This window comes from Tursiops truncatus, chromosome 1, assembly GCF_011762595.2.
Source record: "Tursiops truncatus isolate mTurTru1 chromosome 1, mTurTru1.mat.Y, whole genome shotgun sequence".
NCBI classification, from domain to species: Eukaryota; Metazoa; Chordata; class Mammalia; order Artiodactyla; family Delphinidae; genus Tursiops; species Tursiops truncatus.
Genome location: NC_047034.1, coordinates 35,102,662 through 35,112,735, shown reverse-complemented (window position 1 = coordinate 35,112,735; position 10,074 = coordinate 35,102,662). Strand labels below are relative to the sequence as shown.

General features: G+C 51.9%; 1 protein-coding gene across 2 annotated transcripts in view; it reads right to left on the bottom strand.

The window, feature by feature from the left end:
* Positions 1–1,810: 1,810 nt before the first annotated feature.
* RASSF5 (Ras association domain family member 5) overlaps positions 1,811–10,074 on the bottom strand; it is a 71,249-nt gene continuing 62,985 nt past the window's right edge. For both annotated transcript variants that reach the window (XM_033852679.2, XM_033852680.2), the window contains 4 exons: positions 7,688–7,798; positions 6,363–6,660; positions 5,760–5,875; positions 1,811–4,210 (listed from right to left, as the gene is read on the bottom strand). In XM_033852679.2, coding sequence (XP_033708570.1) covers positions 4,058–4,210; positions 5,760–5,875; positions 6,363–6,660; positions 7,688–7,798 — 678 coding nt within the window. In that variant the 3' untranslated portion in view covers positions 1,811–4,057. The remainder of the gene's footprint in view (positions 4,211–5,759; positions 5,876–6,362; positions 6,661–7,687; positions 7,799–10,074) is intronic.

Sequence of the window (10,074 nt, the reverse complement as noted above, 5' to 3'; positions counted from 1 at the left end):
TTCAGAGGGTCCACGAACTTTTCCGAAAGAGTGTGCAAGATTTTGTATGATCATTTTCCTAAAAGAGGTTACCATGCTTTTGTCAAATTCCCAGCAGGATCATGTGATGCCAAAAAGGTTCAGAACCCCTGCTGTGGTCCCTGCTCAGTTTGTGGCAGTCATTTCTGTACCAGGGCTCTCCTTGTACGATAGGAAGAAGGGCTGAGCTGAATAACTGCAGAGTTCTTTGGTTTTACCATCAAAAAAACACACTTCAGTTTACTTCCTTTTTTCCCTTGGTCATACCACTTTTGTTTTTTTTTAAACCAAGATAAAGGCTTGAAACTATCTACAGTATTCACAAATTCCCCATCTGGGGCTTGAAAAAGAAGAAGGGGATGAGTATGAAAATGTGTGTGTGAGGTTCCTTGCCTTTTGTTATTAGGCCCCGAATAATTGTCCTTTTCACTGCTGACTCACTGTAAGTAAACTCCTTTTTTACCGATCCACTCTGTTGACATAAGCAATATGAAACTGAGAAAGAGATTTCTAGAAATTGACCCCAAACAAGATTCTGTTACAGCAGAACCCTTGGACAGACAGAGTTTGATCTAAGGGAGCACAGTATGTACAGCAGTCATGAAATATGGTCCTCATATGAATACAAATAACACGTAGTACTTTATAAAGTTCTTTCACAGACGTGATTCGTTTTGCACAACCCTGGAGGGACTGGAGCCTCAGAGAGAGGTTGTGTCCTGCCTTGTTAATCCCTGCTAGAGACACAAGCCAGTAGATGGTGAGGCTGGATCTAAAATGAACATCCAACTCTTCACTGTGGTTTGACCCAGAATTCTGCTGTGAAACAGTGTTGTCAAGACTTGTGCTTCGAACGGTATTTCCAGTAATGGTGACACATTTGCAATGACTCATCTTCCCTTTCCTCCTTGTGAATAACATAGGTACATGTGAGGAGGCAGGGGAGGGTTCGGCTGTGCAAAGGATTCCTTTTTCTGTGTGCTGAACTGAATAATCTATACCAAGGTCAAATGTACAGCTTTACACTTAATCCTATATTGTAACCAAATGAGTTTCAGTGAAAAGCAGAAACTGCTTCATTTCTGGGTTTTGGCAAAATTATTGAAAGATATACTTCTTGGAGGTCTAGGTGAGCACACATTACAGATGTGCCCCATTCCTGGACACTTTTAAGAATGTCTGTTGGACAGGGGGTGCTCTCCTAGAGGGAGGCTGGGAGTGGACTGGATGAGCTCCGGGGGCCCCCATTCATTGCACTGTGTGTGATCAATACCGGAAGGCAGGCGAGAATTTCTTTCTAATAACTTTTACGTGGTTATTACCACGGTTACCGAGATGTTCCTTTGACGGACGTCAGAGCTAAGGTCAAGGGACTGTTTTTGTCATCTAGCCCCCTTCCTCCAGGTGAGATAATCTCAAACTTTCAAAGACACATTCCTATCTAATTTTAAAATAATTCTGAAAATAGAAGAATCATTGCTTAACTCAGTAGCCTGTTCTGGTGTTCAATCATCCTTAGCTCCAGAAAGCCCCTCCTCTCTGTAGTAAGTCCCCTTTCCTCTTCTGCTCTGTGCGGATGCAGAATAGCCAGGCCCCTAGGCAGCACCCCCAGCCCATGCCTTTGGACGGTTTTCTCAAGCTGATTTGAACAGTAGCCTTCATTCCTCTGTTCGTTGGCAAAAGGAAATCTGACTTGGACACAAAGTGTGCGTGTTCCTCTATTCCCACCCCCTCTCCCAGCTCCCGATTTCCATGAGATGGGGAAGTTCAAGGAACACATCTCTGGTCTGAATGATTTTTGCAACCAGCTTTTATTACTTTCTTTAAAACCCACATAAGAAAGACATTTAAAAAGAAAATTTACGCACTGGGCAACACAACAGTAGAAGGCACTCCAGCAGTCATGCCCACCCTGGGAGGGAAGGGACACTCCCTACACACTACTGTTTCGGAGGTAGGGCCTCAGCCTGGGTCCTGGTCTAACTGTGCTTTAGAGAAAGTCTGAATTTTCCCATAGTTTCCTTATTTCATAAACACCACTATCTCTTTATATATAGCTATATGCCTTTATGTATATATGTACATGACTTCTTTTCCTTCTCAAAAATAAAATAGCCACCCCATCAGAGGGAGGTTCTCAGCAGCATTCACAGCGGTTGCACAGGATCCATGCCTTCTATTCATGTTAAAGACATGCAGCTTGAAGAAAAGAGGACTCTGCACCCACCCCTGTCGATACACAGCAGGGAGAGAGATTTTTTTAAGCGGGGGACGTGATAAGGCTGAGCAGGAGATAGCAGATAACTAGGGTTTTTATGATGTAAAAAAATCTCTTTTGAGCTGCTTAACTCGTCCTGTTTTTGCAGCTCTGAAGACTAAGTAGTTTGCATGATGAGGGGTCTGCATTCCTTCTGTGATCGGGGGCATGTGGACTCAGCAAGGGTCAGGGAGGGAGGGAACTGCTGAGGCTACACAAAGAAGTGTGGGCTCAAACCAACCCAACAGGGACTTGGGAAGGCAGAGGACGACAAAGAAATGGTCTCTCAGAGGCTGACGAAGAAATGGTCTCTCAGAGGCTGCACTGGAAAACTGGCCCCGCTTTGAAAGTCCAGAGTCCTTCTCCTCTGCGCAGGAGTGTCTCTGTAGTCCTGGCTACCAGCTTGAATTGTTTGGCTAGTTTTAAGTTTGGACCTAAGCAAGGAGCCAGTACACATGTAGAGTTGGGAATCTGATCCGCCCTGTCCAGGCAGTTTGACCTCACTTCTTGGAAGTCAGAGCCCAGGACCTTAGACGGGAAGGAGGTCTGCGACCCTCGTCCCATACCTGGAGGGAAGATTCTCCTGGCCTTGTCTCCCACACTGCCGCGGTCCACTTCCTGGCAGGAGCAAGCCAGCAGCAGAGCCTCAAGCAAATGCCCCTGCTCCTGTCCCTCTTTGAAAACAAAAAGGCACTGAGGTCAGCAGGAGGCCAGCCCCACGGCTGGCCATTCTTCGACCATAAAGGTCTCCAAGTTGGCTGAGTTGGAGGTTCCCCGCTCTGTACTCAAGGCAGCTCCTCTGGCGGTATCTGGAGATCCCAGAGTCCCAGTGGGAGGAGCGAGGCAGTGCTGGAGGCCAAAGGGAAACCAAGGCAGCCAGGCCTCCTCTGCTCTCTAGCCCGGGGAAGGCTGAAGACAGCTTGGACACCTTTATCTGCAACATGTTTTGGCTTTGACTGCCTGATTTCCGTACTCAGCAGGAGACTTTAAAAATGGTAAATGGCTGGTTTCCCTTTGGTGGAAACACAGGAGGATGATGGCAATATTAAATTCAAAACTGTAACTCAGAAACAAAGAGTTGTTGACAAGATATGGCTGAAGACCACGCATACACAGATATGTATGCCTTTGGGTTTACATGGGCTCAGACTTTTGGGCCATCAGGGCCAGGGCCGGCTGCAGCTTCTCTGGAAAGTTCTCAGGCAATCTCAGCTTCGGTGCTCCTGACCCCAGCCAGTGGCTTTATGACCTTCCCTTAAGCATGAACAACGGGCACCTGGGGAAAGTGGGGGACAGTCCTTTTATGAGCACTGTCGTGCTCTCAGGGGCTCAGCTCAGACCTGCTAAAGGAATATGCTACAATTCTTGGACTCATAAATAAGGGAACCGTGGATGGCAAATAAGAAAGCAATTGAAAAAGAATAAAAGGCAGAGAAAGAACATATATCTCTAAAATCTTTTTTCTTTCCTTTGCCGGCTGGTGTGGAGAGAGGCAACTATTTGGTTTGTGAAAGGCTTTGCCGATGGTGAGAGGACGTGGCGGAACTTTCACACGAGCGAGCGCTGCTCCTGGGCAGTGTGCAGAGGGCACAGCGTGATGGTGGGCAGGCCCCAACTCCACGCACACACGTGTCCATCAGAGATTTTGTGCCACGTCTGGAACTGCTGGGCGGGCACAGATGCACCCAACAGAGGTGTCCTGAGAAAAAGTGTCTGTGGCAGAATAATAATTAATAATAAAAATAAATCCACGGGCATCGGGAGAAGAGGAAGCAGGACCAGCTAGGCAGGTTTGCCCTGGGATTCTCTTAAGGCCTCCTCCAGTTTCTGCCTAAACTTGTCATACTTCTTCTGCACTTGTTGGATTTTGTCCTGCTCCTCCTTTTCCAGGATTGTTAGGAAGTTCTGGAGCTCGGGGATGGAGAAGGCATCCCACTGTGGGGCGAGAGGGAGATTGGGGGAGAAACAACAGGAGACAGGTTAGTGGGCGCCTGATCTGAGGACCCCTGCTGTCCCCACTCTTCACACAGTTTGCACATGGTTTGCTACTGAGTAGGCAGATGTGAAAAATAAAGCTTGGGGTTTCCATGCCGCACCAGCAACAGAATTTCAAATCCTGGCATCTCGTGGCCAAGAGTTACTAGTCCACAAGCCACATTGTTATTCAGAGAATCAACAATCTTAAATTTCTCTGTAGCCGCTGAGATCTTAACAGTGACGCGGGAGCTGCCTGGGACCCAGCTGTCTGCTTTGGGGTGATCAGCAACAGGCTCCCAACATGCGGACCCTCAAGTGGCACCTGGAGGAGAGCTGGACTTGGACTCAGGAGGCTGGGTGTCAGCCTGGCTCCACTGTGTGGCCTTGAGCACATAAGTCCACCTTCTCAGCCTGTTTTCTCATCTGCCGTGGAATTAGGGTATGTGCCTCCCTTGGCTGGCAGAGCAGATGATGAGATGAGCCTGTTGCACAGCTCTGCAGAGCCTGGTGGGCCTGGGGGACCTGGCCGCTCAGGAAAGAAGGCAAGTCTGACTTCTCTTAGGCTGACCCAGGAACTGAGGCCCCCATGGGGCCAGGGGTTTCGACTCCTAAGCTCTTTGAGCACAAAGGAACATTAAGGTTTATCTGGTTTAATCCCCACATCGGATAAATGAAAAAACTGAAGTCCACAGAGGGAACCACAATCACAGACACAAGCACCACAGTCACAAAGCTTATAGCAGCAAAACTAGAACTAGAAGCCAGACCTCTAAACCCCCAGGCCCGTGAGCTTGCCACGGGCCAGCAGTGTTCAGCTTCAGCGGAATACTTTTTCCAAACGAAATCTTCCACTATATAAAGCAGATGGAAAGCAGAGCTGCCTGGTGGAGGCCGGGAAAGGACAGGGCCCCGCTCGCCTGGACCCCCCAGATTTCCACAGTGGCTCCCAAGACTGCTTCCCCGAACCCCAGGCCTCCAGTGAATGCAGTGTGACAAACTCTGTGAGAGGCACCCTGTTCTCGGTCACTCCACTGTAACCCCACCTGCCACGCAGCCCAGGCCGTGGGGGCCACCAGCTTGGTTTCGCCTCACTTCACACCACAGACTGGACTCCGGTGAGCTTCCCTTGGGGGATCGAGGTCCGCTTTGAAGAACCAGGGAGAGACAAATGACTCAAAAATACCCATGCCCAGTGGAGCCCAGGCCATCCTGGAGCAAAAGAATCTGGGTGGAACACAGGGAGTTTCTCAGCGCCCATCCACCCTGAGTTTTCAGAAATAAAGCACATGAAGTCCTGTCTTTCCACAGGCCTTGCCAGACACAGGCCCTGACTTGCTACCCCAGGGCACTTACAATCCTGGCTTAAATGCTGAACCTCAGCCGGCACTCACCCCAGCCCAGCTGCCTCGAGACATTTTCCTGCTGTGCTGGGTGGTGAGGCTAACCCATGCCCCCCAGCGTGCCCGCAGGCTGGCTTTGTGCACCAAACAAAGGGTCCCAGACCTACCTCCACCTCTCCAGTTTCGTTCTCCTTTAGCACGAAGCTGAGCACATCCGTGTCAGGCCCAGCGAGTAAGCGCAGGTAGAGGGGGCAGTCCGCAACGGAGAGTTTCTGGAAGAGCACTGCAAACCAAGAGAAGGGGCTGGGCGCTCATCTTGGAAAAGAAGGGCAGGGGCTCAGGAGGGGTGGGACCGATTGGAAACGCAGAGGCTGGTGTTTCTAAATGGAAGTGGCCATCCTTTCAACCTAACGAAATGAACCTGACAAGAATAAATAGGGTAACAACCTTTATCTTCGCGTCTGCTAGAGTGTGAAGCATGTTTCCATTCACGTCATCCCCTAAAAGATTAGTAGGAGTGGTGGGCGGTTCCGTCCCATTCCACAGATTAGGAAGTGAGAGCCCAGGGTGTGGTTTTCCTGAAGTCACACGTGGAGGGAGGGGCACAGTGAGCGGGCAGAACGTGCGTGTGGCCCTTCCACAGACCTAACGCCACACGGATGGCTGAGCGGAGGTGCCACGAGAAGCCCAATCCTCCCACTCCAGTGTGTTGGGGAGCACAGACGGACCTGGGAAAGGTAGTTTCTGGGTGGGAGCTAGCTCTCTCATACCTTGCCCGTCCTTGTGTATCCGCTTAAAAAGTGCAAACTTCTGGGGACTGTCCACGACCATGAACTTCTTGAGCAGCCCCTGGATGACCTCACTGACTGTGGTGGTGCTGCAGATGTGCAGCTGCTTGATGGCGTCCAGCGGCAGGTAGAAGGATGTCCGCCTGTCCGTGGTGGCTGCCAGGTCCACTTCCTTGATGGCGTCGTAGATGGACGGCGGCCGGATCCCAGCAGGCACCATCACCGGCCGCCGAAGTCTCAAATGCACTTTGATGAAACCCGTGTAGGTGCCGTCTTCGCTCTGCGGGGTGGGGGGCGGGGGGGGGGAAGTCATGTGGGGTCCGGGAGGGTCTGTGTTGCTTGATCCTATCTGCCACTCTGGGCCGTGGCCCCAGATCCGGTGGGCTGCAGAGGCCTTTCCTAACAGCAGTGCCATCCCAGTCAAACACCCTCCCGACAGGCTCAGGCTGCCTGCCCCAAATCCCCTGTCACAGGGCAGACGCCGACTGCCTTTGGTGGGTCCCCAGGCCAAGAGGCAGGGTCTGGAGTGGCCTCTCTAGTTTGCCCCGCCAAACCAAGGAGGAGCAGGAAGGCTCTGTAATAAGGTCCTCGGAGAACAAGCGCACTGGATTTTCTCCTGCATCTCTTTCCAAAACCCGGCAGTCTGCAAGACTTAAACTCAGGCCTATCCGCGACTGGGTTTTCTAGCGCCCCACCCGGCTGAAGCCCCAAAGAGCCAGTTGCTGCCAGCCACCAGCAGGGGGCAGGTTTCTTCTACTGTCTCCTCCCCTCCCCACTGAAGATGGCCTTTCCAAACCTGGCACAAAGTTGGTGCCCTCCCCTCTCTGAGCTCTGCACAGCCTAAGGAAGCTTCCCCAGACACAGGCTGTAATGACCAAGAAGGGGAGGAGGAGTTGCTGCGAGCTCCCCTTGCCCAGGGCCTCCTGGGCCCTTAGTCACTTGTATATCATTTAATTCCCACAAGCGCTTTGACAAATGGGAACTAATATCTCTATTTTACAGTGAAGCTCAGAGAGGTTAAGGTTTCCCAAAGCCACAAGTTAAAAACAGGAAGAGCCAGAGACTAGATGTGGATCTTATTCTGAAGCCCATTTTATTTCCCTAAAACACACAGAGACCCCTGATAACCCAGGCTCTCAGCTTCACACAAGCCTGGAGGCCTCCAGGAGCCCAAAGAAAGGGGAGGACCCTGGTGGGGGTATCCCCCAGAATGCAGAGGGAGAGCAGGGGAGCCACACCGGCAGGGGCTATGGAGCTGGGAGGGGGAGAGAGGAAGGGGGCGGGCAGTGCGGGGCAGGCCCCCTCACCAGCTTCATGCCCAGGCAGTTCTTTTCCCGGGTGTTGTAGCTGTCGATCTTCTGCTTGATCTCCTGCAGCGTGGGCGGGCACCACGGCTCCTCTGCGGGTTTACAGTCATTCTGAAACAGACACAGATGTGAGGGTGGATGTACAGTGGCTCTCAGGATGAGGAAGGAAATGACCTCGTCCTCCCAAAGGCCTCTCCAACCGAGAATAAGTGAGCACCAGCCTCAGGCAGTGAATGGGATGGACTCAGCCTGAGAAAAGTCAAAGGTCAAACCCCTGCGCAGCCAGCTACCCCGGGGAAGTGACTTCCATCTCTCTCGGCCCCAGTCTCCACACCTGTGAAATGGGGGCAATACCCACCGTTCAGGCTTGTTGCAAGACCAAGGTGAAAAGGCCCGGCACACAGGCACTGGGTGTGAATCTGGTGAATCAGCAGAGCTGTTTTGCTTATGGAGGGTGTCCATTTAGATGCTATGGGAGATGCAAAGAAATGCAAGCCATGGTCATCTCCTCAAGGAAGTAACAATAGAGCTGGAGAGACAGGAACATACACGTGATCCCAGTATATGCTGATGGGAATGACAGCAATTCTCCCAGATCGAGAGGACCAAGGGCACATGGACATTAGTCCAGGCCCCATGTCACTGGCCACAGCACTTTGCACATAGTAAGAATACACACACACACACACACACACACACACGCACACGCACACACACACACATATTTATCAAATGAATGCATGAACTAGTGGGGGCAGGGGGCTGTAGCCTTCCCTGATAATTGAGGGGATAAATCTCCACTGGGGCACAGGGACAGCCAGCGTTTACTCAGCACCTCCTCTGCGCCGAGTGCTTGGCTTGCATTATCTCAGTTAATCCTCAGAATCCAAACTGCAAGATAAGAGTTTATTACCCACATTTCACGGGTGACACGACGGAGACTCAGAGGAGTTTAGGAACGTGCCTAGAGCCCTGCAGTCAGCCTCTGCAGAACTAAAAGGGATGCCAGTCCGTTCTGCTGTGTTCTTCCCATGACATCACAATTTATTCTTCTGACTGCCCCCCGACCCCCCCGCACCCCCTCTAGGAAGAAGGAAGCCAAGGAGATGCAGGTCGATGTTGTTCACACGGTGGACAGAATTCAGGGGAGAATTCTGGGGTCTAAGCAAACCTGTCCGTCTGTCAGTTCCCTGGGCTTCTCTCAAGTCCATTGCCACCCACCTTCCCTGCTTTGTCTTCACGTTGTCCTGTGTGGCCAGGAGTGCAGGAGCCACAGTTTGGGGGAATAAATAGGTCAGTCAAAACCTGCCAAGAATGTGCCTGGTCTTAGAAATCTAGCGGACCCAGGGTGGGTCAGGATCCTCCTCCGGCAAATGAGGAAACAGGCCCAGAGTGGTGGGGCAACCGTGTTCTCCAGGCTGACATCACCCAGCACTGCCCTGTGGGTGTCTGGTTTGGTTGGGGAATTTCACAGCCATGCTGCCGTCACAGCACCACCCAGCTGAACCTGTCAGGCTCCCATGGCAGAGCTGTCCAGCCTCCTCCCTCTAGCCCGCCCACGGGAGACAAGTCACACTCAGCAGGATGCCTTCACTCCCCCCTCCCACTTTCCAGTCCCACAGAGCCGGTAAGATGTCAAGCTCTGTGGCTGCCGAGGGGAGCGGGCGTGGCCTCCCACACCCACCCCTCAACATGGAAACGAGCTGACGTCCTTTTTCCATCACGGCATCTTCCGCTGGCCTGTCTGCTCCCCTATGTACTCTTCCTCGAGGATCTCGATCAGAACAGCACTGTACACTCACAAACCTTACATACTACGTATGTTATTCCTGTTTTACAGATTACAGACAGAGGCTCAGAAGGGTTAAGAAACACGCTTGTGGTCCCACCGCTAGTAAGCATCTGCGTTGGGCCTGGAAACGAGTCCATCAAAGTCTGGAACCCATGCTCTTCTCAATTCCATGTGGTCACCCTAGGACAGCCGCTTCAGCCACTCCCATAGCGATCACTGAAATTCCATGCAACGGGGCTGGCACGAGCAGTCGCTACACCAAGACCTATAAATTACGTGACCTGTGAAACGTTCAGTGGGTCCCCAGAAGCCTCAGGACCTGGGGCCACCGTGTCACCTGTAAAGATGTCAAGGAGGGACTTCTAGCCTCTGGCAGGAGGAGGCAGGCGCCAGGATGCAGGGCCCACCCTTTTCCTATGGGGTCACTCAGGTCTCTGGAACAGGACCCTGATTCCATGGAGGACCACCCAAGGGCAAGTACTCCCCAGGGCATCTGCCATCTTCTTGAGCTGAGAAGCAAGTGGTGTGAGCCACACAGAGTGTCTTCTTTCGCTGTCGACTTATTCACCCAGGGACCATCACAGTGGAGCTTCTC